This window comes from Hippoglossus stenolepis, chromosome 11, assembly GCF_022539355.2.
Source record: "Hippoglossus stenolepis isolate QCI-W04-F060 chromosome 11, HSTE1.2, whole genome shotgun sequence".
In the NCBI taxonomy this organism is placed as follows: domain Eukaryota; kingdom Metazoa; phylum Chordata; class Actinopteri; order Pleuronectiformes; family Pleuronectidae; genus Hippoglossus; species Hippoglossus stenolepis.
Window position 1 is genome coordinate 23,848,287 of NC_061493.1, and position 27,587 is coordinate 23,875,873.

General features: G+C 47.7%; 2 protein-coding genes across 2 annotated transcripts in view; one reads left to right on the plus strand and one right to left on the minus strand.

The window, feature by feature from the left end:
* The first annotated feature begins 205 nt into the window (after positions 1 to 205).
* Positions 206 to 9,467, plus strand: march11 (membrane-associated ring finger (C3HC4) 11). Its single transcript, XM_035169343.2, has 4 exons — positions 206 to 1,352; positions 5,021 to 5,176; positions 6,618 to 6,810; positions 7,307 to 9,467. Exons 1-4 carry the CDS (start codon positions 822 to 824, stop codon positions 7,627 to 7,629), a joined length of 1,203 nt encoding a protein of 400 aa, XP_035025234.1. The 5' UTR covers positions 206 to 821; the 3' UTR covers positions 7,630 to 9,467.
* Positions 9,468 to 10,398: 931 nt separating this feature from the next.
* Positions 10,399 to 27,587, minus strand: part of myo10 (myosin X) — a 72,569-nt gene continuing 55,380 nt past the window's right edge. The window contains exons 20-41 of the mRNA XM_047341911.1: positions 25,170 to 25,294; positions 24,925 to 25,039; positions 21,885 to 21,991; positions 21,554 to 21,781; positions 21,002 to 21,041; positions 19,645 to 20,700; positions 19,135 to 19,255; positions 18,638 to 18,881; positions 18,376 to 18,471; positions 18,151 to 18,244; positions 17,891 to 17,946; positions 17,366 to 17,508; positions 16,886 to 17,077; positions 16,638 to 16,795; positions 16,412 to 16,535; positions 15,684 to 15,981; positions 15,318 to 15,525; positions 15,098 to 15,234; positions 14,901 to 15,021; positions 14,030 to 14,506; positions 13,709 to 13,900; positions 10,399 to 13,552 (exon numbers count right to left, since the gene is read on the minus strand). Coding sequence (XP_047197867.1) covers positions 13,433 to 13,552; positions 13,709 to 13,900; positions 14,030 to 14,506; positions 14,901 to 15,021; positions 15,098 to 15,234; positions 15,318 to 15,525; positions 15,684 to 15,981; positions 16,412 to 16,535; positions 16,638 to 16,795; positions 16,886 to 17,077; positions 17,366 to 17,508; positions 17,891 to 17,946; positions 18,151 to 18,244; positions 18,376 to 18,471; positions 18,638 to 18,881; positions 19,135 to 19,255; positions 19,645 to 20,700; positions 21,002 to 21,041; positions 21,554 to 21,781; positions 21,885 to 21,991; positions 24,925 to 25,039; positions 25,170 to 25,294 — 4,452 coding nt within the window. The 3' untranslated portion in view covers positions 10,399 to 13,432. The remainder of the gene's footprint in view (positions 13,553 to 13,708; positions 13,901 to 14,029; positions 14,507 to 14,900; positions 15,022 to 15,097; positions 15,235 to 15,317; positions 15,526 to 15,683; positions 15,982 to 16,411; positions 16,536 to 16,637; positions 16,796 to 16,885; positions 17,078 to 17,365; positions 17,509 to 17,890; positions 17,947 to 18,150; positions 18,245 to 18,375; positions 18,472 to 18,637; positions 18,882 to 19,134; positions 19,256 to 19,644; positions 20,701 to 21,001; positions 21,042 to 21,553; positions 21,782 to 21,884; positions 21,992 to 24,924; positions 25,040 to 25,169; positions 25,295 to 27,587) is intronic.

Sequence of the window (27,587 nt, forward strand, 5' to 3'; positions counted from 1 at the left end):
ATGATTTGGTTGATTCTGTCCAAGATGTTGTGTTTTATAAAAACATGGCGGAAGGAGAACTAACAGACAAACTAACATCCACAGTCGCCAAAGTGCAAGCGTTTAACACACACGGATATCTTCCACCTTCGATAAATGATGAAAATATTATCATTTTTATTGATATATTTTATGTCAATGTAAAACGTGAAATTACTACAGTTTGTGTACGTCATTTTAACAATACTGCGATAATACTGATAGTTTTGGTCACTGTAGTTTTATGTGTGTTCCTGTACTTCTATATTTGTGAGGACCATTGTGAGCATAGACCTACAGAGTGAGGACATTTTGTGAGGACACACTTTGTCAATGGACTGTTTGGGGGTTTAGGTTCGGGATGTATTACGTGAATGAGTGTCAAGGTATTTGCCTGTAACCCCCTCCCCATAAAAACACAACACAGATGTGTGGATGTAAAATACAGAATAAATTCGATACAGTAAAAACTAGTGCCATTAGAGTTTAGTGCTTAAAGATATACTGAAATACAAAATACAATAAAAGTGGTATTTATTTATTTATTTTATCAAGGGCTCACTTAGATACAAGTGTGTGGTGTACGTGTTTGTGTGTGTGTGTTGTGTGTTGTGTGGTGTGTGTTGTGTGTTGTGTAGCTGTCAGCTTGGACCAAAGAGGCGGAGGCAGAGGGGGAGGAAGGGGAGAGGAAGACGGGAATCCGGTGCTTCAGGTCGGTTTGATTCCCGCTGCGATGCCTGGACGCTGCTGCTCGGAAATGCTCCCCGGGTCCCCGGAGCGCAGGAGGCGGATTCAGCCGGCGGATGGGCCGCAGCACCGGCGGGGATCTGGCTGCTGATCCGCGGCTCGGCTCCACGGAACGGAGGGATCCGGGATCCGGGATCTGGGATCCGGGATCTGCATCACGTCTCGCAGTGCTGGAGGACACTGTGCGCGGCGGTCGGGGGCATCTATGCAATTTAATTCCGACACTTGAGTTGATTATGAGCACCGAGGAGGGAGAGGCGAGGGGGGGCACCGCCATCACCCACCGCCACACCTGGGAGGAAGAACCGCGCGCCCCCCGAGGACGTCCGCATGCCGGGGACGAGGACCAGGCGGAGCCGGGAGAGGAGCGAGAGGAGCGGGACGAAGGGGAGGACCGTCGGGAGGACCGGGGCTGCGGGGACACGTTTGGGGGCGACCCGCAGGAATCCAACCGGGGGGATTTTTCCAGCGAGGATGGGGCTGTGGGGGGGGCAGCGTGCAAGACGCAGGCGATGCATTCGAACTGCAGCAGTGAGACGTGCATCCCGACTCCCAGCTGCCGCATCTGCTTCCAAGGCGCAGAGCAGGTGAGTGGTCCTCCGGCACGTGGGCGGACCCGCGCGCAGGTCAGACCCCACGTGGTGGGGAGTGGGGGGGCCCACGGTCCTGGACCCGGTTCAGTTCAGCTCAGTTCCAGAGCAGTTCCAGCAATGAGCAGGCGACTGTGGAGAGGAAAGATTAACTGAAACCTCTAGAACCAAACTCAATGTGGGCGACATATGCCTCGACCGGTTGGTGAGCAGCTAGAGCGAGAGCCAGAGCAGGAGCCAGAGGAGAGCTAGAGCGAGCCAGAAGAGCCAGAGAGAGCTAGCGAGAGAGCAGCAGCAGGAGCCAAAGGGGAGCTAGAGCGAGAGCCAGAGCAGGAGCCAGAGGAGAGCTAGAGCGAGAGCCAGAGCAGGAGCCAGAGGAGAGCTAGAGCGAGAGCCAGAGCAGGAGCCAGAGGAGAGCTAGAGCGAGAGCCAGAGCAGGAGCCAGAGGAGAGCTAGAGCGAGAGCCAGAGCAGGAGCCAGAGGAGAGCTAGAGCGAGAGCCAGAGCAGGAGCCAGAGGAGAGCTAGAGCGAGAGCCAGAGCAGGAGCCAGAGGAGAGCTAGAGCGAGAGCCAGAACAGGAGCCAGAGGAGAGCTAGAGCGAGAGCCAAGCGGAGCAGGGCAGAGGAGCCAGAGGAGAGCTAGAGCGAGAGCCAGAGCAGGAGCCAGAGGAGAGCTAGAGCGAGAGCCAGAGCAGGAGCCAGAGGAGAGCTAGAGCGAGAACACGATGACAAAACAGGATAACAAAACAAAAGTTAAATTCTTAGTCTTTAGCTTCGGCCCCCAGCATCACGAGGGTGAGGGTTAGATCTCCAGTTTGGATCCGTGGTTCAATTCATTTTTGTTTTTAAATTCAAGTAAAATGTTGCCACTCTGCTGACTTCAATATACCAAGCGTGGAGCTTGACACATTCAGTTGGAACTTGTAATGTGTAATATTTACAAAATGCTGAGTTTTCGGTCACTTTCACGTGTTCACAGTGTCCGATGTGAATTAAAAGAGGAGTTTTGTCCCAGTTGCTGCAGGTTGAGGTTTCCCGGGTTTCCTGTGGACGTCGTTTGTGTGGAGACAGAATCGTTACAGTCCTAAAGTCAGCTGTAACATGAAAACTGGAGCAAGGCAGGACACAGTTGAGTTTGGAGGTTAATGCTCTCCACTACACAGCTAGAGCTGAAATAACTCAATTATCCGATCGACATTTGTTGGTTTAAATGTCTTTATGAAGGTTTGGACAAAGTGAACAGAAACTGGAAACTGTTCAATGTGTGTAGAACGTTCCTGAGTGAGGATTTACAGGGTCAGAGGTCAACATGCTCTGAAAACAAGTTCTATCTCAGGAAGGGTCCCGTCAAAGAAAGAAAAATCAAACCTCAGCCTTCGTACCATTTTGCACCGTCGGCCGCACTGTGAGCAGGTTTAATTCTTTTGACAGCTGCCATGTTTGACACCGCAGGTCAGAGCAGCTGCAGGTTTCTGTCCTGAAGGTTCACACGGGGGCTGATCATCTGCTGAGCACCCAAAGTTCAATCTCTTTGTAAATTCTCCTCCTTCATTTCACTGCTTCGCTGTGCTTTTAAATAAAAGGCAGTGAAGTGAGGCCGGGCTGTTTTAAAGCGATGGTTCCAACCCAAATCCAAATCCAGATTTAAAAATCCATTTTCATTCAAGTCTGATCCCATCAGAGGAAGCCAGAGATAGAAGTTACACAGAGTTCCTTTAGAGGCTGAATATCGGGGAACCTTTGTCTACAAACTGCTGTGGGAACTAGTGAGTGAGATTTACTTAATTGAGGAGGATTATTGGGCCAAACTACTATTTCAACTTTCACGCTCGTTACTGTATTTTTATTGGGAAAAATGCAGCTGAATACAAGAGGAAGCAGAAGTTCCCTGTAGAGGGTACATGTTTTCTTATTGCACATTTATTCCTGTGCACAGTCAAATCAACGTCTTGTGTATTGGTCCGTTTTACAATCCAAACCCAATGAAACAAACTGCTTCATATCCATCATATCCGAGGTGGATGAAAAAGGCTGAATCATAATCTATTTATAATAAACATCATCCCCACGCGATGCGTCAGCCGAACTGTCTGCTCGTCTTCCTGGAGCTGGATGGACAGATGTGGACCAGCAGGGACAAATGGACACTCTGGCTCTGAAACCTGACACGCCGTTTGCCTATTTGGTCCGTGACAGCGAGACTCGATGAGGGACGATTCATCCCCACCGGAGCTGAAGGGGAAGAGAGGAGTCAGGGCAGTAAACGCCTAAGTGAATATCCTGTCTTCTGAACGTGGGCTATAGCCTATTAGCAGAGCTAATCTAATTGCTCTGCCTCCGGGTCCAGACTAATATTTGATTTTGATACGAGGCCACGGGCTGGTCAAGCTCACCGGTTACCAAGAAAATTGCAAAACAGAAACTTGACACTTAAAATATTCCTGTGTGAGAATAAGATGTAATTTAACACGAGCAAAGGCTCGACCAGCATCAGCTGGTTGTCATTTTTAAATTTTCATGAAAATATCCCTTGAACGTTACCCCGAAATCATAATAATAAAATAACTTGCTCGCCTTTTTTGGGGAGCTGTTGACGACAAACTGGACAACTGGATCTGTCATGGCCTTCACTGTGTTTCTAGAGGGATGTCCTGGAAGTCGAGAGGTAAAAGACGCCATGTTACTGGTTCTCTTTCCTCTTGTTTCCTGTCTCTCTGCACTGACATGCACATATTATACTTCTGTTTACACCCTTCAGTTGAAGCCTCGCTTGCCTTCTTGTAAATTCTAGAATCCATTGATCGTAGTAATAATAAATGATCACATTTTTAGATGGAGTAGTGATGACAACTGTAAAGATAGAGGTGTCGCCAATAGTGTATGTGTGTCGACATATTGTTTATCTAAGCAATCTGGTTGTATCATAATCCACGAATATGTGCAACGTTTTGGCCCCTTGGAGGATTCAGACTCCAAGATGTGTTTTTTATCAATCACAGCTTCAGTTGGTAGCCGCTGCCGCCGCCGCGTCACTTCATTCAAGACGAAGCCTCCGAGGTCCTATTAAACCCACAAGGTTTTCATGACATGATGAAAAATGAGCTTCCTGACCACTGACCTTAATATACTATTAATATGCCACTCACAGCTCAGCCGGCAGGTCAAAGCTGCAGTAATGGCTTCTCGAGGAAAAAACAGAAGCACAAATGTGTCTTCAATGATTAATGTCATGCTGCAGCCTGCTAATATCCGTGAGTGTAGCTTTGAGAGATGCTCATTGATCTGAGCGATGCTGCCAAAGCCCTGCGGTGAACAAGTCGTGTGTCTTCCTGCTGGAAGAAAAGGACTTTTTAAATGATGGGAAACACACACACACCTTCCTCAATGGATGTAAGATGGAGACGCTTTGAATACTGATCCAAAAACAGGGTGTTTCCTACTGTTCCTGGAAAGACCCCGATGTTCATCCGTCACTGGTGCAACAGGAAGTGGACAAATTTATAGAAAGTCCAGCCGAGACATGAATATGAATCGAAGTGCCATTCTAGTTATTCTGGTTTTTAGAATTCCAGCTATTTTCCACTTGTGAATGTCTTAAAGTGCTTTTATCAAATCAATGTCTTCTCTTTATAGTATAATGACCTTTGCCCTCTCTCTGGTCTCCAGGGCGACTTGTTGAACCCGTGCCGGTGCGACGGCTCAGTGCGTTACACACACCAGCACTGCCTGCTGAAGTGGATCAGCGAGCGGGGCTGCTGGACCTGCGAGCTCTGCTGCTATCGCTTCCACGTCATCGCCATCAACATGAAGAGGCCGTGGCAGGTAGAACACTGTGCAGGACGTTTTTATTTTTTATTGAGCATCCACATTCCACGGTATCGACGGAACTAAATAGAAGAGAAAGAGCGAAAGACAATGCTCACGTTTAGTTTTTTGTTGGTTTTATCCCCACCCCTTGAGAAGACGCAGCAGAAAAGAGCAAAAACATACAGAGAAAGACAAATAAAATAAATATTATGTAAAAATACCTCAATGCTCAGCGAACCAAATCCTCAGGCACCACATCAAGAGAATAAATAAGGGACAATACAGGGTTCCAGACTTTGTCACATTTCTTCAAGGAGCCTCTAAGAGAAAACCTTGAAACCTGATTTCATCCTCTCTGCTTCAGTCGCCAAGCAGTGTCTGTCACAGCCGTGTGACTTGAACTCACTTTCACAACCTAAACACTGAAGAACCGCTAGAGCGGAAATATTGCTGTGCTTAGTGAAATAAAAGCCGTGGTGATTATTGGCGAACAAACTGTTCTTAAAAAACCAAAACTGCTTCAGTCATCCCATAATCTGTGCACTCGATTAATCTCAGTTTGAAGGATGTGAGCATCTAACAGGCAGTGTCCAATGAAAGGCTCAGTCAGGCTGCATCGTGGGATCAATGTGATGAAGCACTTATTCACCAAAAATGTCAAATATCTACCTCTGCCTTTTTTTAACTCTGTTTCTTGAGCGGCACAAAATCCTTTTCCACCGGCTGAGAGTTTGCGTCTCCTCGTCCGGCCTCTGCTGTGGGTTTGGAGCGGCAGGATTCCTTCAGTCCTACAAAGCTGAACATGATTCTCTGGAGGTCTGAAACGATCTCCGGTCTGTTCCCAGAGGAACATTCAGGCTCTTTCAGGTCTGCTCGCTCCAGATGGGACTCGAGTCGCTGGCAGATTGAACAAACTCACAAAGAGGCTTTTCCTCTGAAACGAGCATCGTGCCACGTCACCATCATCCGCTCGCCATCAACAATGTTCTGTTTCGCAGTTTGTCCTGCACTTTCTTCTTCAGGGCCCCTTTCCACTTCCTCTTAGCCTCCTTCGTCTCCTGTTTGCAGATTCAGTCAGACACGTGGCAGGTTCTCAGGACTGTGTGGAAGTGCCTGCTCATTGTTTCATGAAAGATTAATTGATTAGATTAAATTGGTCAAAGGTCACAATAAAAAATGTTATTCCCTAAAACCGTTTGGAGGACGCAGTGCGGTGTTTCTCTTTATTTGAGGTTGTCTGAAGTTATGTTGGACTATCTTTTCTGTTTTTGGATCAAATAAAAATAATCATGATCACATAGGCATCCAAAAACCTCAGCTGGTCAAAGTTGTCGAGTTTTGTCTGAGGGGACGACCACAGTCAGATATATGTTGTGTTCCTGTTACTCTGGATTCAAGCTTCACGTGCGTTTACAGATAAAGACATTTGTTCTCTCTCTGTCCTCTCTGCCTGCAGTGGCAGTCCATCACCATCACCCTGGTGGAGAAGGTGCAGATCATTGCCGTGTTCCTGGGTTCCCTCTTTTTGGTGGCCAGCATCTCCTGGCTGCTGTGGTCGGCTCTCAGCCCGCAGGCCATCTGGCAGCGCCGCGACGTCCTCTTCCAGATCTGCTACGGCATGTACGGCTTCATGGACCTGGTCTGCGTAGGTGAGGATGGGAATGATTAATGCAGCTGACGCCAGACAACCGTCCTCTGAGGTCAATTGTAAAATATTTAGTATTTGCAGATGGAACTATTTGGCTGTTGGGGTCCATTTTGTTGTTTGGTGTCATTTATGTGTAATGAGCCAAACAAACAGTATAATACAAACTCACAACCTGAGTAATAGTCGGGCTGATGTTGGCTTCTTATCTTTTATTTTAAAGTGAAGTGTGGAGACTCCAGGAGAGAGATGTAAAACGGAAATCATCCCAAATGTAATGAGGATCTGACAAACGTTTGAAAAAGAGACGTGTGATGTTTTTGTGTGTTTTAAAACCCTTTGCATAAACTCTGTTGTGTTGGAAGGTGGAAGAAGAAAAGAAATGAAACCACCTGATACTGAATATTACCTGCAGCTTGAAAGGGACCATTTCTAATTTGGATAATATTTTCAACAGTTTCGACATTTCTTCAACGTGTCCGTTTCTGTCGTTGTTACAGGCTTGATTGTCCATGAGGGGGCAGCAGTGTACAACGTCTTCATGCGCTGGCGAGCCGTAAACCTCCACTGGGACGTCCAGGGTTACGATAAGGCAAAGGACATGGAGGAGATGAGCACGGGTCATTCCTCATTGGCCCCCAGGACGCTTTGGTTGCCCCTGGCCACCTTTGGGCCCAATGGCCCCTTACACTCCACCCAGCTGGGGCCACAGCCGTGGACCTGCCTCTGTTGGGCCCCATGCTGTCCCGGCCTCGTGCCCCGAAACAACCTCAGCCAGGACGGTGACTCAGGAGAGGTCGTCATCCGTGTCACATCGGTGTAACGCCAGGCGGAATTTATGCAGGAACAAAACATCTGATGGTTCTCACTTGGTCGTAACAATCTGAGCTTTGCTGGGATGTATTTCCCAGATTCTTTGTGTTACTACATGAAGTATTAAAACAGTTTGCTCAGGGGCCGGTCCTCAAAACTATCTCAACAGTTAAATGAACCCACATGTGGTTTAATCCTTGGTAAAAATAACACTCCTGGTTATTGCATGAACCGCACATAGGAAAGACGGTGGTGAAGGGGTTGCGGACCTGTCAATCCCATCTGATGACGGTGCAGCCACGTGAGAGTTAATGAATACTGTGCACGGTCAACGTAGCACTACATCCCCTTAAATTAACTTTTAGGTAATTGGAATTTGGTTGATTCATAGCATCCAATGCTTATTTACGTGTTGTTGGGATGAACAGAGCGTTAAGGCTGATGTGTGCTCAGAAAAACATCTTTAAGTATCTTTGAATATTCTGGCAGCTCTTTATTTTACAGGACCTGTTTTTCCTGCAATTACAATAGAAAGGAATTGATCCAACTGTGATCTAATTGGACGATTTCTTCAAAGATTTGTAATCTGGCACCATGGAGAAAATGGCGACCAATTTCCAACAGTTTGATCTAAATGTAAGGCTGTGTTCACTTCGTACATCTGTTCGTAAATGCAACGCTAACTCAGAACTTAGGCTCTGTTCTCTTTGTAATCGTTTTGAGATCATTTGCAGCACAGGAGCAGGATCGAAGTCTGAAACATTCCAGTAAAGATGTAACACTCATCAGGAAATAGCGACGCCAGGACCCTTAATCAGTCCAACCAGACTCTAGGTTCGATTTGTGAAGATTTCCTCTCGGCCGTTTAACAACCATAGATCCTAAATAAAGATGGACGACGCGTCTCCAGAAATGAAGCTGAAATATCCCTGATGGAAACGCTGCCATCTTGTGTTTTTTGACGAGCCAACGATCGGGGGGGTGGAGCAGCGATATGGAGGTCCCGTTGATGCACGCGCTCAACCATACGCGAGGCAGTCTCAGCTGTCAATCATGGTGTTTTACCCCGTTTTAATATCATCAAATAACTAATTAAGACCCAACGTGAACACTTGAAAATACATCAATGTGATAATCTTTGAGAAACGTGTGACTTTTTAGTTTGGTCCATGTGCCGTCTTCTAACATGGAGGACACAAGGTGTATGATACACTATAGCCACCAGGGGGCTGTCATGTCCTCCATTTTGTTTACAGTCTGTGGTCAGAAGCCAAACTCACAGGAAATTGTCATATTTAGTTGGTTTACATTAAAATGTTAAATCTTTGTAGAAACCCGACGAGAACCTTCTGTCACAGGATCGTCCTTCGTTTGAATCATTCAGAAGAACCCAGTGTTTCCCGTCCAGCCTTTGACCAACGAGCCTTCAGGATTCAGTGAATGAGGCAGATTGAGCACAACAGAAACCCCTGATGTCAGAAGGAGGATTTATTTCTTATCTCTCACCGTCTCTGTTTGCTGGCGTGTCAACAACAGTCTCTGCTGCTGCACAGGATCAATCCTCAGATGATTTGTGTTAATGCTGCTGTTGAAACTAGTTGTTTTGATGTGTCCCCTCTGTTGAGCTTCCAGGAGCCCTGTGCTGTTTCGGGATGTGTGACGGGTTTTCGGGCTCGGGGATCGGTTCTTGACTCGAGTCACTGGATTTGTTCGGTGCCTCAGGAGGCTCGGTGACGACGTTGCCATGTGCAGCACAGAAACGACTTGAATGTGACTTTTGCTGTTGGCTGTGTTTCTATTTCTTTTGAATGCAACATGGATGTAATGTATAAAGAATATTTGTATACACGGAGAGCAGTGTTGTTTCTCTGCATAATGTGTGGTTGACCTGACGTGCTGCAGCGTCATGACGTCACAAACATCCCTCTTTCTGCCGTTTCCCTCTGATTGTCCTGTAGGGGGCCTGGACTTCGTCTTTGGTCTGTCGAAGGCTTTCTTCTGCGGAGTCCTAATCTCAGTACGAGAGAACAGTAAATAAAAAAACTGTGTATACGCAGCTGCAGGTTTTTTTAAAGTGTCGGCTAATCAAATGCTGGACTGCTCGACCAATCAGGTGTGTTTAGTGCTGCAAGCCCCACCCCAAAGGTTCCTGTACTTCTGTAGCACAACCCTAGATACAGTTTTGTGGAGGGTTCTTTTTTCTTATTATACATCTCTTGTGTAATTATTAAAATTAAGTAGCTAGAAATTACTTAGAAATTGTTCTTTAATTGAAATCCACACTCCCCTCCGTGAATCGCCACCTTACTGTGGTGGAGGGGTTTGGGTGTCCCGGTGATCCTGGGGGCCGGGTTGTCCGGGGCCGTGGCCCCTGGTAGGGTGTCCCAAGGCAAAGTGGTCCCAGGGGAGGGGCCAGACTAAGAGCTATCAGAAACCTGAGGAACCCTCTGGAGGTTTCCGTTAACCTCGGCCAAGAAGCTTTCTTTGTCCTTCAGATTACGGAAAAACCACTGAATGGATTTTCTTGAAACCCAAGAAGACCTCATTACATTTTGGAGGGGGTTCCGATTAACGGGGTTTATGGTGGTGATAACTGGGCCGATCAGCCCATACAAATACAAAATGATCATTTTCATAATCTCACATTCTTCTTTGGGATTGAGTCACAACAAGTGGAAACGGCTGAATAATGGAACTATGAACACACTACACACACAACTACTGCAGATAATTCAGTCTGTGGAACAAGTGTGAAATAAAGAGAAAGTCTAACTGAATACACCTTTAAATCAAATATGCAACCATTTATTGTTAGAATCATCCTTTTAATACATAAAACAACTCATACAGATTTATTTTTATTTTTATAAAAGATACCGGTATAAGATCCACTGTGTGTTGGATGTGTAAAGAAACAAGAGAAAACGTGGTCATCATTCAAGGAAAAACAACAGAAGTATAAAATGTACAGCCACATGATTATATAATATATATAACATTGCACATTATACCAAAAAAAGTGGAAACCACACATAGAACATAAAGTAAGTGTTCACAATATACAACAAGGCACCGTGGAATTAACCTGCACACGCGTCTTTGGATGGATCTGCCGCCCGCGGAGCTCCAGTGAAATGTTGAAGGAATGTCCCACTGCAAACTGTCCACCGGAACAAGTCGTTCAGGGTCTCATGTCCAAACGTTTGCAGACTGACGAGCTTTAAAAGGCACAATAACTGAAATCCAGGGGAACGCACCGAAAAGGAGGATTCAAGCACGTTTGGGAGACTTTTCCTGGCGATTAGTCGAAGGTTTGACGTCAGCAATCAGGATTTTTTTGTAGTATTTACAACCATGTTATTCTGACATGAGCGGGAAAAAAACCCCCCTGTAATGAAATCCTCTGAATTTGGTGAATCTAAACTCTCACGTCTCAGGCATCTGTAGTTTAAAGGGGATCTTTGTGTTGTCGCAGTTCCTACTTGCTGCCAGCAGAGGCTGACAAAGATCAGATATCTATTCGACACATTGGTAATTTTAAATTGGACTAAATTTAATTCACGTTTTGAGGAAGTTTGGTGACTTGGTGGATATTCACCAACAGAATTACCAGGTATGTATGTGTTTTTTTAATGCAGGTGAGGGTCTCCTTTCCCATTACCAGTGGAGGACTTTGCATTTCTGTGGGTTTTTTGACGCCTTGTTTGACGTCACAAATTCACAGAACGGGCACCACCTTGTACAATTTGTACATCTGGACATTGACACACTTTTGAATTGTCCATTTCTTGTGCTTTGCACGTTTGCACTTAAGCGCACCGGCACTCGATTTCTCTGTCCAACCTCTTTGTATTTGTTGGATGTGAACCCTGGCTTGCAAATCAATTCTCCCCAAGTGGGACAATGAAGACAAACTGAACCTTGACACTCGGTCGTAACCATGCGGATACGAAACGGTTGTAGCGACCGATCCGATGAACTGTAGGTGTTGGCGTTTTTTGTGTTTTGGCTGATGCTGCAGTCTGCCTCACTCTGCCTCTTGATTCTGTTAAAGTTTCTTGAAAGAATAAAGAGGATTTTAAAATCTACCTTGAATGATTTGCTTGGATGGACAGATTTTGCAGTGAACAGGGACATTGGTAGTTGCAGGAAATGTGGCAGCACCTCCACCAGACTCTGGCCGATATGACAAAATCTGATTGGCGTTCATCCTGCTTTATTTTGAACAGGCACTTGTGTGACCTTCGTATCTCAACTTAAATCCATCACAACAGCCGACCTCAAAGTGGAAATGTTTTGAGACAAGAGCTGCAAATTATTTACAGTGAACAGATTCTGGAGACAGTGAGAAAAATATATAGACGTCCAGTCCCAGAGTTTGTCAAAGCAGAGGAAACGGTGTGAAGGCTCTCTGCTTTAGTTTTTTCACATTCGGACAGCCTGTCGACACACCTCTCACTCTCTCACACATACACACATACACACACACAAAACCCCCGTTAACAACCCCCAACACAGTCATGTTAGCATCAGGAAGAAAGGACCTTTTTGCAAAACGAGACACGACCACATATTAAAATGTTGAGCTGACAACATGAGAACTGATGAGCAAACAACGTCCTGTTAAATGAAATCAGATTTTCTTTGGTGTTGGAGAAGTGGAATTTCTTGTATATTTATATTTGAGTGCCAGGAGGAGTTAACTTATCTTAGACCAACAGATATTTTCACCTCTATTCAAGAGTGTGGTCTTTAAGTGTGAGAGCAGGACTTATCGATTTCACGTTGAGATTTTGTAAAACTTTTACTCACAAGCCTGCACTCACACAAAGCCCCCGCTTGTGCTCAAACTGTGCGCTTGCACTCAGATTGCCTGCGCTCCAGCTTCACGTTCACGCTGCCTCTGTGTGCTCCTTAAATATCTACTCTGATTTCTCCTCTGCTCTCGGATTTATTTGTGCAACAAGTCTGTCAAATAGAAGAACCAACAGAAAGCCAGGGGGGGCGATGACGAATGAAACTGCCCCGCCCTCGTTGTGGGTGCGTTAGCTTTTCTTGCGATGGGAGGACTGTGTAATAATAAAGCTGTGGAGGGGCGGCTGCGCATGAAATCCAAGACCAGATGTTTCATGAAGAGCTGAAGCTGGAGCGCAGGAAATCTGTCCAAGCAACAAAGTATCTGAGTGCAAATACACAGTTTGAGCACAAGCAGAGCTATTTGAGTGCAAGCGCAGGGTGTGCAGTGCAAGCTTTAGAAAATCTCAACGTTGAAAACCGATGAGTCCTGCTCTCAAACTGAAAGACTTGAATAAAAAGAGGAAAGAAAACAAACTTTCTTGTGCAAAAACCTTTTTGCGCTGTAGGTTTACACATGATTCGAATAGCTGCTGGTTTTGATTCCAGTTTAACTTCTGCATGTTGACTGCACTTGATAATCTCTGTTTTCCAGTTGTTTCTTGCAGGTCAGTTTGCTTGTTGGCAAATCGGGGAAATTCTCCGAAAAGGCTTTGGTCGTTTGTTCCTTCCATTTTGAAATGATTTCGAACCGTCCTTCTGTTACAGTTCTGATCTGTCGTGTGTGCCGAAGTGGTGTTTTGGAGTGTGACCAGTCAAAACAATCATTTGAGCGAGTTAACATTAAGAGCATCGGGGTTTGTCTCCAGCATTCACAGAGTCAAATGTACAAGCTGCTCTTTCCCCAGCGCTGAGGACGGGCGTCCACACATGGCCAGCGGCGGCCAGCGGCAGCCACACTCGGCCCTTCTGCGGCGCTCCGGCACACAGCCATAAGGTCAAGATTTAAAGGGCGGCCTTCACCAGGCGCTACACTGGCTGCCGTGGCTGCCGTGGCTGCTGACGGACTGACAGTTGCTGTAGCGCTTCTTGACGATCATGCTGATGTAGGCCTTCATCAGCTTGGCAATATCCATGACCTGCAGAGGTGAGGAGGAGCAACGTTTATGAAGAATAACGGCTGGTGTTTCATTTCATGATCTGAATGCATTTGGACGACTGAAAAATGATCTGACGGTTTTGATGCTATTCTTTTAACAACAGCTTTGAAGGAGCATTTGCTAAGTTGTACGAACCATTTGGGTTTCGAAGACCAGCTCTCGGCCCTCCACGGCGATCTTGTATGAATTGGCCAGCGGGGCGCCGAAGGAGAGAATCTGTTCATATGGGAAAACCTCCAGAGGCCACGGCTCCCCTCGCTTGTACACCGATATGGCCTCCCGGCTCACGCCCAACCACAGGTCGCAGGGGAACGATCCGTCCCGACACTGAAAAGACATAAAGCACACTGAGGTCTGGCTGGGCTGCTGAAGACGACTGAGCGAAAGGGAGATTGACACAGCTTTGGACTCCTGCGTTTTGTTAATAAAAAGTCCCATGAAATTATTTCTACTCACGTCAACGTTGAACAGCGTGGATCCGTATCCCTGCCACTCCTTCACCAGCGACATGTATTTCACCATGGCCTGCTCCTGGTTCATCCCCTGCAGTTTCTTCCACTTGTCCATCACGCTGGTTCTCACCGCCGCCGCCTCCTCCCTCATCCAGGCCTCCAGGCTGTTCTCCTCCTCCAGCTTTTGCCGACTCATCGAGCCGCTCCTGAAGCTCCGCCTCAGTGTTCCTTCCAGGAAGCTCGAGCGTTTCCTCTCCGTCGTGCCCGAGCGGTCGGCCACGGAGCCGGTGCCTGGGGCGAATGTCTTGGCAGAGTTCTGCACCCGGGCCCGTAATCGCGCCATGGGGAACACCTGGGACATTTCCGGGACGTTGGCCTGGGAGCTGTGATCGCCCAGGAGGTACTGAAGTCTCAGGGCAGCCAGGAACTGCAGAGTCTCCTCAGGGGCCGGATACCGACCACGGATGACGGCTTCATGTGCCTGTAGACAGCAGACACAGAAATTCTTAACACACAGCTACTTTCGTTGGAGGCTTTAGTTTCTTGAAATTGTATTTTCAACATCTCAGATAATAAGGACCTATTTCTTTGTGAAAGGAAATCGAGGTTGTGTGGTATTATCACAAAAAAGCCTTTCTCGATTTGTTATCCAAATAAAACCGCTTAAACCCAATTATGGAAAACTGTATAAAAATAGATTTTAGTTTTATTAGATTCTTATTTAATTCACCGTCAGATGACAGACAATAGTCTAAATTCTGCGAAATAATCATTGGATGAAACCCGTTTTTCCCCTATCAGGGTACAACTAAGCTTTCAGCTCAGTCGGCTCAGCACAGCAGGGAAGCGATTGGCCGGTCCTGGCTTCGTCTCACCTGTTCAAACATGAAGGCGAACTCCACGCTGTCTCTGGGAACATTGTCTGAGTCCAAGAAGCAGTAGAGCTTGAAGTAAAACTTCCAGCCGGTGTTGTGTTCGTCTGGAATCGCTGATCGCCTGGAGGCCAGAGAGCGAGTTAATAACAGACAAAACTCAAAGGAACAAACACACTCGCACGCACGCGCACGCTTACTTTTCAAACTTGGCGAGGACGTCGGCCACCACTGTGCGGCTCTCGATGGCTTTCTCTACGGTGTCGTTGTGTTCGAACAGAGCAAACATGTTCCTGCTGTCCTCCATGGCCAGGCCGCGGATCAGCTTCTCCACCACCTGACGCACACACACACAGCAGGATCTAAATTCTCTGTTGATTCCAGCTTCACCACAATGCAGCATGTGCCAGTGTCACCCACCTCTCCGGCCGTCGTGTGTGAGTTGATGGTGATCTTGCAGGAGCCTCCTCCGTGGCAGTGAACGGTGGTGCTCATGTCCTGCCGTGCCACAATGGAGCGGATCTCCTCCTGCGACGGCACGTTCTCCCTGGCTCGAGTCTTTCTCAAGCAGTCCAGGGCGAAGGCGGCGTAACGATCCATCTCCGAGCCGGGGAGGAGCTCTCGAGTCCTGCGGAGAGGGAGATGTGTAGATTGTCGGTGCCAAAGATTCGGACATTAAGCAAAAATAAAAACAAATATCTGCGGATACATTTACAAAGAGAATTGGAGATGAATCCATTTTTGTTCACACAAACTGTCTTCATCCGTCTGTGCACATGCCAGTACCTCTTCAGGTGGAACTTGAGGTATCTGAGGACGCTCCTGGTCGGGACGAAGGTGCAGGACATGCAGGCCAGGATCTTCCAGGTGCAGAGGTTCCCGGTGCTTCCCGGCTGCGGCGCTCGTGTCGTCTGCTTGACCAGCTGACAGTAGAGCTCGTCCCGCAGCTGTTTGAGCTCCTGGCCTGTCTGCAGAATGCCCTGGATGATGGGCACGGGGTCGGCCACGCCCTCCAAGTGCTGCAGAGAGCTGAACACCTTGAGGGCTTCGTCCTGGAGCGTCGTGTAGCTTCTGTGTCGTTGAGCTGAACGGGGGATGAAGGGAAGAGGTCAGTGATGGTCTCTGGATTGTGATCCTGTGGCTCCATGAATGTAAGTGTGAGGTTAATGTCCACATGTGCCACTTTTCACCTGAAACCTCTGCCTGTGTAGCTTCAGGCAGTGTCACCAAGCTCCCTTTAAAAACGCTCCATTTAAGTGGGATCAAAGTGTTTGTACTTGGACTTGGGATTCATTATCACACGGTCGTGCCTTTGGAAGGTTGTGGCCATTTAATGTATCATAGTAAGTGGATAAAACCGGTTCTTTCTTAATATATCTAGTTTAGGGGGAAAATGCAAATAATCCTCTCTGTTGGAGTCTTCATGAGGTGAATGACACAAGTGTTCACTGATATTTGAGTGATCTAGGAAGCCGGTTCCTCCGCTCCGACTCTTCTCTGTAACTGCGACTCACCGGTGACGTGGATGTCTCCATAGGGCAGCGGCAGCAGAGGCGAGTGCAGCGGGTGGTGGCTGTAGCGAAGGATGGGGTTCCTCTTGTAGATCTGCTCCACCACCTCCGAGTTCAGACAGTTCTCCTGCAGAGAGCAGAGCAGGCCGACATCAGCACAACACACATCAGCTGACTGTCACACGGTGAACGCCAGTTTGCACGGCCGTGCTGCCGAGGAGCTTCCTACCTTGATGTCCTGGATGAGCTGCTGCGTCGGCGTGTCGATGGGAGCTTTGGTGTCGATGACGTTCTGGATGGAGTTGGCCCAGCGCGTGGCCTCGTTCAGCAGCTTGCAGTAGAGACGGTACGAGTGTTTGCGGCCGTACACGATCACGCTCCAGTAGCCTGAGAGGAAGCGAGGAAATGCGAGAGAGGGATGATGAAACAACACATCGGATCCGACCTGATTCTGCCTGCGTCTCTTCCCTTTCTTACCGCTGTCTTTGAAGACCTTCTCGTCCGGCTGAACCACGGAGCAGAGGCTGTTCAGCACCAGCGTTCCCAGCTTCAGGGAGTTGCGCTCAGAGCTCTTATAGTAGTCCAGGGAATTGTGGGTAAGCAGGAACCAGCGCTTCTTCAGTTTCAGCGACGCTTTGGTACTGTTCTTCATCTCTTTGTGCAACCAGCCTGGTGGGAGATAAGGAGTCACACGATGATGCTTCTTTTTCCTTTCTCATCTCTGTCAGACAACGTGTGCAGTCATGAACCGACTGGGCAGCAGGAATCAGAGGTTTCACACTGAATCTTTGATTTGTGATTTTTATCCACTTTTTGCAAGTTTAACTTAAAGGACAAATACACATTTAAAAGCAAAAAACTGTCCAAATAAATCTTCCAGGACCTCTATCCATGTCTGTGTGTTGTTGCTCTGCTCTCTTCTAAATGCATTGTGGGATAGACTCCCCCCCCCGTCACCTCGGATGATGAACTCCTGGCCGTCCACTCGGGTGTCTCCCTTGGAGCGCTGCAGCAGCGTGATCCAGTGGTGCATCTCCTCGGGCGTGTCGGCGTTGCAGTGCAGCACGCGGTTGGCTGTGATCATGACAAAGGAGTTTGACCTGCGAAGGGGGAGAAACGACGGTGAGAATAAGACCAGACGCTCTGAAATCTCAGTCATCTGGTTGACGTTCGAGGGAAGATCCCAAAGAAGAAGAGACTCAGACTAAATATTTGTGGTAGAGCCTCTAACCATCTTCAGACATGAAGAGGAGTTCGTCACTCGTGAACGATGCAGCAGGAGATTCTCCGCTAGTGAATTTCTTGTCCATTTTGACCACAAAACTAAAAGTGGACATATAATAATGGCCGCAGCAAACGGTGACACCACAGAAGAAGACGTGGACGATCTGAGTGAGGAGCGCTGGCTTCTATCTGACTGACACTTTTCAAGTGACGCACGGAAAACATGAAGACACACGATGATTTGATATCGGTCCTCACCTCTCTGGATTATCTGACGCACAAACCGAATCGATCATCCCCACATCCAACGTCCCCTGAAGAGACAGAGACGGAGACAGAGACAGAGACAGAGACAGACAGAGAGGTTCAGAGACAGTGTTGGTCAGTGATGGTTTGAATGGTTTTTGGGTTTGTATTACTGAATATTTGCTGTCATTTGTAAAATATGCTTATTTTATTTGAGATTATTTTCCTAATTTCTTTTATATTTCTCTACATGAAGCCACGTGGGTGCTCACCACAGCATTCTGGGGGTTGGCCTGCTCGTCGTGCATCTCTCTGATCTCCTGCTCTGTGGCGCCGTGGACCTGACTCAGCACGCTGAACCACTGGCTGTAACCATGGAGACAACTTCATCAACATCAATGAGCAGGACGAACTCACTGTATTACTCTGCTACTTGCACATGTTACTCAATCCTTTTAAGCCTTTTGTTCGGGAGGCACAACATACACCCGACCTACCTGGCGTCCTCGGCAGACTCTGCGATCAGGTGGTAGGTCCTGTCCGGCATCACGATGTCGATTCCATTCTCCTTACCGGTGTTGTCAATGATTTCTCTGCACGTCACAGAAAACACTCATGACCACAGTATCTTCTCTGAGTATTGAGTATTGGTCTGGAAGGTGTTCACCACTGCTAATTATTAATAATACTACTAATAAAGAACTAAATCAGAAGGTATGACACCATCCATCGTGGGGCGTGACTTTGATGACATCTTACTTGGCATTGTGCATGTCCATCACGCCCTTCATCTTGTCCTCGTTGTCGTTCTCGAAGTACATGAGCTTGCTCTGCCGCAGCACGAACCAGCGGCGTTTCCAGTTTCGGCGGGACAGCGTCGACGAGCCTCCTCCCTTCTTGTGCAGCCAGCCCTGCTTCAGAGCCTCCTGCTTGGCCCGAAACCACAGGAAGGTCTCGTCCTTCAGAACGCACCAGCGCCGCTTCCACGTGTTCATCAGACCGCCTTCCAGAGGAAAACAGGAGAATGTAACGAATACCACAAAAAAACTGTCCGTCTGAGGGTGAAGTAAAAACAAACTCGTCTTGGTTTGACGCGTCGTTACTGAACCTCCTGTGTCTGAACTTGTGTGATACAGGAAGGAATGAATAAACAGAAAGACGGTAGCCACACTAATAAAACAGCCACTGAATTCCGACAGAGGGAAATCCTCTCTTCTAGGCGCCGTTTAAAGGAGTGTGAGTAGTGACGGAGTTACCTTTGATGAAGAGGAAGCTGTGGAAGTATGGGAGCGTGACGCAGCTGTAGACGGAGTCCCGCCGGTACGACAGCTCGTCGTCTGTGTCGAACCTGTCGAAGTCGTCCTCGCTGTCCTCAAACTGGAAGGAAACGGAACAATGACAGTGTTACCGAATGAGTTCGTTGTACTGCAGTGGATTAGCTTCTTTTTCAGTTTGATTCCAATGGGTTTGAAACATTCTGACTGATTTGAGCTTTTCAAATACTTCAGGATAATTATATATTCCATCTGAAAACTGTTCAGCAAAGAAACTGTCGTAAAAGCTCTCTGAATAGCCCTCTACGTAGTGCAGCCTCATGACGTCTGAGCTGCCAGTGGCACAACCTAAGATCCGCAGGACGATGTCTCAGCCGCCCGTTGGTCAATCTGAGTTCCTTCTGTTTCGTGGAAATAGTTCTTGTGTAATCCTGCTGTTGACAAACGGGCGACAAACATGGTGAGCTTACACAACATTTCGAGGATACTCACTGATGACTGAGCTCCCTCCGAGCTGAAGCGGTAAGCCCCTGAGCTGTTGTAGGTGCCAACAGAGCCGCGGTAGTCAGGAGACCACTGCCCGCTGCGAGGGTTGGAGAACGCCACGCTGCCACTTGACACGATGGCGCCCTCATCGTAGTCATCCTGGTCGTAGTCTGAATCCTCGTCTGGCGGTATGAGCTCCACCAGGTCATCAGACTGAGCCTCGGATGAAGCCTGGGGATGGCCGTAGGCCGAGTCCCCGCTGGACGAGGCACTGTGGCAGGCTGGCGGCACAGGCGGTAAAGGCAGCGGCTGGTGAAGAAGAGTGGTTGGAGGCAGTGGTGGGATAACGCCGTCATTGGCATACGGGTCTTCTTCAGAGGAGTCATCACTCGTTCGGATCCCACTGGTCCGTTGGCCGTCTGAGTGGCCGTGCTCACTCGGGTTTGGAGAGTCTTTAAAGGCCTCGTCATCAGCCTCAAATCCTTCGTCGACCTCCTCTTCGTCACCGCCTCTCCTCCGTCCACTGTCCCTCTCCTTCTCGTCCCCCTCGCTGACTCCCAAGGAGCTCTCAATGTTCCTCACACACTCGTCGATCTCATCAAAGTTCAGCGAGTCTAAGAACTGCTGCGCTGCCTTGCAGGCTTCGTCCTCCAGCCGCCTGAGCTCCTGGTCGCGGAGCAGCTGCAGGCGGTTCAGGGAGGCCTCCGTCAGGGAGAGCTCCTGGCGCTCCTTCTGCCTCTGCAGCACCTGGATCTCCCGCTCCAGTCGTAGGATCTCCTCCACCTGAGTTGCTTCATGGGGACGAATTGCCCCCTCACAGGTCTCGGCTGACTCCAGCTCCTCTAGAGCGTCTGGTGATGTTGCCGCCGCCATGGCAGGCGGAGACTGAGCCGAAATCAGGGAGGCCAACTCCTCAGCAAGATGCAGCTCCTCCAGCCTACTGGTCTCCTCCAGCCTTCTGGTCTCCTCCAGCCTTCTGGTCTCCTCCAGCCTTCTGGTCTCCTCCAGCCTACTGGTCTCCTCCAGCCTTCTGGTCTCCTCCAGCCTTCTGGTCTCCTCAGCCTGAGGACGGAAAAGAAAGTGGTGTTCCCAACACTGACGGTGCTCATGGTACAAAAAGACTGTTTCTGAAATCTTAATCTTAATCTCATTTTTTATTACTTTCCTTCTGGCATCTTTTTCTTTTCAGGACTTATTTCTACAAAATTCTTGAACAGTTTTAATCGACGGCCCTGGGAGACTGTTGATTGCGATCTTTTAGGACGAAGAAGACTTCTCCAGCCAAATTTAGATAAAACTGAGATTTGGGTCGTCCACTCTTTTTCACTTAGATTGAATTTCTTGATAACTGTTTTCATCGTACCTCTCTGGCAAGTGTCTCAGCCTCCAGCCTCAGTCTCTCCCTGCAGACAAACAGTGAGACGTCAGTCAACATTATTATTCTTTAACTGATTAAAGTCAGACAGAAAATATACATCATCCACCAAAACAACAGAAGCAGTAGGTACCATTCCACACCAGATTAAATAAACCTTTATGGGTGCCGGTGTTACTAATGCCACGGCCATGTCCTCAGCACTGTGGAGCTTCTGAAGCCAGATTCTGACATTTGAACCGAGTCAAAACTCCTAATTGTTACCGTTTTTTGGGGAAAATGTTATTAAAATAAAGACATGTAACGTTTGAAGCAGCACAGAAAATAGACAGTATAGAATAGATATGAATTAAGATTCATGAAAATCCTGCGTACAGCCCCGTCCTCCTGGGATTTTATCTCTATAATCATTTCTGTAGGTGGCGTCTTTGCCTCATTAATATTCATCGCTGTTCATTCCGACGAGACACTCGTTATGAGTAAATAGTAGTAAATTCAGAGCAGCAAACACAAGAGGAAGGAGTTACATGATGAGCCCACCTCTCCATCTCCTCCTCCACCCTCCTGCGGCGCTCCTCTTCCTCCTCCTCCCTCCTCCTCCTCTCCTCCAGCAGCTGGCTGTAGGCCCGGCGGGCCAGCTGGCCTCTCAGGCATTTCTGGAAGGTGAGCGCAGCCCGGCGGAGGAGCAGGAACCTCCTCCTCCAGTAGAAAGCCCGGTAGTTCTTCTGAATGACCACGATGCACTGCAGCAGCTTCCTGTACTGCTTCCTGCGTGTGGAGCAGCATCGACGCACGTTAATGAACAACGGGGACTTTGGGTTACGGTTTGTCAGCAGCTTTGAGACGTGGAGTTGAGTTTTGAAGGTCGTACCTGGCCATGTAGCCCATGACATGAGCCTGGATGATCATGGCAGCTTTCAGCACCTCCACCTCCCTCTGCTTCTCCAGGCGATGCTCCAGAGACTCCCGAAGAAAGACCTGAGAGACGAGGAGGAGAAGAGGGAGGAGAAATAAAAATCTAATTTCAATAAGGTCAATAACAGGACAATTTAGATTTAATCTGGATGTTTATGGCTTAAACATGTCATGACCATGGTCTGTAAATAAAGATGGACGACATGACGGCTCCCAAAAGTGAAGCCAAAATGCCCTGATCGCCCCCTGGTGGCTGGCTGCAGTATAGCTCATAAACCCTCCTCCTCCATGTTAGTGGATGGGACATGGAGCAAACAAAAAAAAAGTAGACGTGAAATAAATGTTTGTAAAGATGTTTCTGTCGTTTCAGGTCGTTCTTCTCTCTCTGATGTTTGTTCAAGTGTTTCTGATCAGTTTGGTTTGAATCAGTTATTTGATGATATAAAAACAGGCTGAGACGTCTTGATTGACAGCTGAGACTGACTCCTGATTGGTCGAGCCATATATCGACATGCTCCGCCAACTGACAATTTTTGCTTTATTCTGGAATCTGAACTTTTCCTTCTCGGACAAAAAGGATGCAGGACAGAGAAGCGTGAGATCCACTAGATGGCGTCTCGGGACGAAGTGAGTCACATGCAGGTCAGGATGTTTCTGCACAGTCGAGGTGATCACATCGTTTCAGGCCTTTGTTTGAAACTTCACCATATTGCTTCCAGCCGCTCGAAGAATGATTTTAAATGTGTTTTTGAAAGTCACAAAAATCTGAAATATAGTTTAATAAAAGTGGAAAATGGATAAAAGCTGCAGAACGGAGTTAACACAGAGGACGGAGGGATACGGCCACTACTTTAAACTGTGCATTCACTACATTCACCATGTTACACACACATTATGAATAAAAGATTTACAAGTGAACAGGATTACAAAGAGAAGGCCCGCTCCTTTTTTCTGTAACATCCCCATTTAACAGACCCTCCCATCCAGGAGAACAAGTGAAGAGAACAAAGCTGCCGACATAAATCAAATCCAGATCCTCCTCCTCTTTTGTTCACGCTGCTAAAGAGCACAGATTACTGCAGCGAGTGATTTCGGGACATCTCTCTGTGAAAAGACTCATCTCACAGGCGCTTAGTGCAGCCGCCCGCTGTCGGAGCCAAGCTGCCGTCCATTGATAGAGAAACGGGGCCCAGCGAGGGACGCCTGGGGTTAATCCGATTAGGGGGGAGGGAAATTAGATATGGGACGGGGGGGAAATGTCACAGTGCTATGGGGTACAGGATACAGATTGCCTTTCTCCTGTTGAATAATGTCCTGTGTGTGTGTGTGTGTGTGTGTGTGTGTGTGTGGGTGGTTGAATCCTCAGCGGTGAAGCACTAATGAGATTTCCGGGGTGATGTAGACTTCTCTCTTTGACGAGCAGGTTAATTAAACGTGCAGTGCATGCCCATGCACGTGCACCTTCAGGCACACACGACTAAAACACACAAAGACAAACTCACAAAACTGCCAACGTCTCCCCCTGAATGCAGCTGCCGTCAGGCTGTAAGAGCATTTCCAATCAATCGATCGATCAGTCGATCGATCAAAGCTATAAAATGTCTCCGCCCACGCACGGAGCCATGATGTTATAATAATAACAAAACATCACGATGTCACAAATCTCATAACTTTACATTGAGGAAAAACAACAAAGATAAAATCATGAAGGAGATTAAAGTGAGTTCATCTGGAAATGAAAGGTGGAACAAAGGGAAAATAAAGAATAAAACAATCGAGAGGGAATTTATTCAGTCGATTTTTCCTCTGTTCCACACACAGACACAAAGGGAGACGTGCACAAACAGGAATCACACGTGCACAAAAAGTGCCAAACACTTGCATCCCCATGAATTGAGAAACTAATCCTTTTCGGTTCATTACTATGCTAATTAGTGGATAAGCCTCGGTTCCACTTTTGATTCTCGGCTGGTGTGACGGCTCAGACCCGTGGAGGGAGAAGCAAGCGGCTCTGCTTCCAGGAAATTAAGTTTGAGGCTGTTAAAACAAAACAATGGTGAGGACATGTGTGGAGTGAAAGGAGCTGGAGGCCGCTCGATGTAAATCTGTCTGCGAGGGGCAGAGAGGGCGAATCCCTCAGAGGGAGATAGACGTGATTTAAGGGTTTACAGGCAGCAGCAGGAAGACGGCGTCGACACAGTTTGAGAGCAGCTCGTCTTCATCATACAGGTGATGCCTGTTCCAGCCTAATGCGCTGACTCCTCACACGGTTTCTTGTCTGTCCTGGACAAACACAGATACACACACACACACACACTTTCTGCAGCATCACACAATCACGCTGCGATCAGGGATGTGTGTCGGCCATCTGTCTTTTCATTTCCCCACAGAAATCACACACACTGGCAGTAGTTGTGTTCTTCCTGACCCGTTGTAGTGGAAGCAGAGGGACTGAATCCAATAGCTGTTGGGTTTCATGCTCCAGGTGCTCTGGACCTCAATCATTCATAATCACACACACACACACACACACACACACACACACACAACGCACAAAGCCAAATTAGGCCTTGTGGGGAGCAGAGTGCAGCCAACGTGGATTGGCGTCCCCCCTGGTGGCGAACTTCCATCCAATCATATTCCACATTAGCACGGATCAGCCGCGGTGCCGGAGGAGGAACAGGATGTTCAGGAGTTCAGGGTTTGACAGGAAAAAGTCAATTATACCACAGAAAACCGAGGGGGGGGGATGCATGTCTCTGCTGAGAGACAAGAAATACAAACCTGTGGGATTTTTACTTCCTAAATAATAAAGTGAACCTAATTCCAGTTAGAGTGAATATAATGAGGCTCTGGATCAGGTCTCAGGCACCAGGAAGTAAGTGGATCCCTCAGCCACAGGGTTAATGCAAAGGTTGAATTGTGCAGAATGCAGACTCAGCACATGAAGATGACTGCGTCCTGTGAATGTGGACATACAAACATCTGTCCCTCACCTTGGTCTTGCCCATCTGCCACTCCACGCTGCTGCTGTCGTAGTGGGTCAGCAGCTGGATGCAGCGCCCCCTGGGGTCATCCGACATCAACACCTCCCGCATTAGCACCTTGTACCTGAGGAGCAGGGTGGGAGAAGGTTTAGGATCCAGAGCTTTTCAGGTTCACAGGATGCTTTTGGTGTGTGAGGCTGATAACCTGTAGAGACGCAGCCGTCATCACACAGAAGATGATGTGTGAGACTCACCGGCAGCAGAAGTCTTGGAAAGGTCTCCGGATGGGGAAGCCTGTGCGTCGAATCTTCACCGTCTCCAACATGCCCGAATATCTGAGCTGGTTCAGAACCACGGTCTGGTCGAAGTGGTCAGGCATCTGGAGGCAGACAGGGGGGATGGGAGTTTACCATAAAGATGCAAACAGACACATTTACATCTGGAGTTGAAGATATTTAAACGTTGACGCTCTTCTCTGCCTGAACCACCGACACTGAACTAGACATTTCATTTGTGAAACCAGACCCGTGTGTGTGAGGCTCACCAGCTGTGTACAAACCTCACGCTGACGTCTGCGGCTGAACCACACCTCACTTCCGTCACTTTAAACTTCCACGCACATTCTTCAAACTTCATAAAACTCATTCACAAGTCAGAAATGTGCAAATCACACAGCTTCCCCCTCCCAGAGAAACACACGCACACACTTGGCGATGAGATGCCCTCATTTCTTACAGAAGTGCATTCAGTGAGAGACGCTTTTCCCGGGGACCCCTCTCGCCCTGTAACCTCGGTGGGCGTGGGGGGTGGGGGTGGGGCTCTGGATAAGGGGTGGCTTTCATACCCGCTGTAATACCCCCTTTATTCAGCACCCATCTCCCCTGATAGCCCGCTGACGACCCATTTGAGCTGCTGAGATGGAGGGAGATGTTAACTGAAGAGACTGAATGGCGCCCTTTAACAGCCACCGGCCGCAGAGGACACCTCATTAGCATAACCTGCATTTGCATACGGCCGGTCACAAAGCCGAATGGTGTCGGGAAGCTGCCCCCTGAACTAATTTGTCAAACACAGTTTTGTTGACAAAATGGATTGGTTTTAGTCTTCTTCTTCTTCTTCTTCTTCTTCTTCTTCTTCTTCTTCTTCTTCTTCTTATCTTCTTCTACCTGCCCAGGGTGGACAGATATTATCTACGAACTAACTCTTTGTTTGTTTTAAATTTGCGATTTAAAGACAGTACTGAGGTCTTAACTGAGATTTGCTCTGACGGCTCGTGTTGCAGAAGTGAAAGAGAAAACGGCCTAATGTCAACTTATCGTATTGTTGTGATGTTCTTATGTTGAGAAATGTTGAAGATATAAACGATGACAGTTCACAAAGAACTTCAGGTCAGAAGGTTGGTGAGCGACGGAAGCGTCCACAGCACCTGAATCTAAATATTATCAAAATGTATTTTAAAGGATAAAGGGATCTGTAACATTTGGCTTGAGAATGTCACTGATCCTTCGTATTGCTGGACTAAATGTGTAGCAGATATTTTCTGCAGATGTTATACGATGAAATTTGGGTTCTGTTCGTCACAAATTTGTCAAGAGGCCAGAATATTCGGAGGTCCAATTCTGTGATGTAGATCCGCCTCCGGAGGCCGACAGAGCATCTCAGGCCTCCACAGAGACGTGACCACAAAAGCCTGAGGGATAAACTCTGTGTCCGTCCCAGCCCGACGTCCCTCAAAGACTCAGGGCATTCAGCAGGACAAAAGGGGGCGTGTCAGTGCGCTCCCGAGGGCTGGGACCGGGGGGGAAAACACAGAGAGACAATCGAACTCAGGAGGAGCTGAACGTCCCTCACCGCCGGCATGAAGGTGCCTTTTTTATTCTTTCATCAAGACACAAGTTACAGTTCGATGCGTTGACTCGATTGCATTAAACATTCGTGAAAGGTAAATTAACAGTTTCTTGGTTTTAGGCTTTGAGATGTCACTGTTTGTGTTTTTATAATATTTATGGAGGAACTGTTTGTTTTTCGTCTGGTCTCAATTTCAACTGGTATTAACAGAGAAAAGCAGCGAATCGAATATGAACGTGAATTACTGATCTAAATGTAACTCCGACCTCAATCCATGACCCTGCTGGATTTAAACATGACCCGGGTCGGTGGAGGATTCTTGTGGGTTCGAATTTCTCTGACACATGAGACATGACACAAGTCAAGCCTGCAGGGAAGTGGAGCTTCTGGGACGAATCCAGACGATGAAGGTTCTAGTAGCTGTGTACAACATCAACTGTCAGAGGAATCAGACCTTCACAAGGATCCATGTGTCGACACTAAATCCCCTCAGCGGTGAATCAACAACATGCAGAATCAACAGCATCTCATCCAGACACAGAGCTTTTCTCACACTTTCTCCTCGTTATCATGTCATTAAGTCTCCTCATTGTGCCGTCGGCCTCATTCATGCTTTTAAACTCCAGTCCAGTTAGGGAGACAGCAGACAGGAACAGCAGTGGGACCCAGTTTGGGGTTAAAAGGAAATAACAAGCGTGCGCTCAGACTTCTGTGTTTTCCTGACAGAAGTCAATATAATAATTCAACTTGCTCTCACACCACTGTCTTTCTGTCTGATTGGTCATGGGTATGAAAACACACCTGAGAGCTGCCTCTCGCCTCCT

Excerpts from the sequence above, each read along its gene's own strand:
- march11 (XM_035169343.2), top strand. The coding sequence starts at position 822 with ATGGGCCGCAGCACCGGCGGGGATCTGGCTGCTGATCCGCGGCTCGGC. Across the intron at positions 5,177-6,617 it reads ACATGAAGAGGCCGTGGCAG|TGGCAGTCCATCACCATCAC; the intron begins GTAGAACACTGT and ends CTCTGCCTGCAG. Across the intron at positions 6,811-7,306 it reads CATGGACCTGGTCTGCGTAG|GCTTGATTGTCCATGAGGGG; the intron begins GTGAGGATGGGA and ends TCGTTGTTACAG.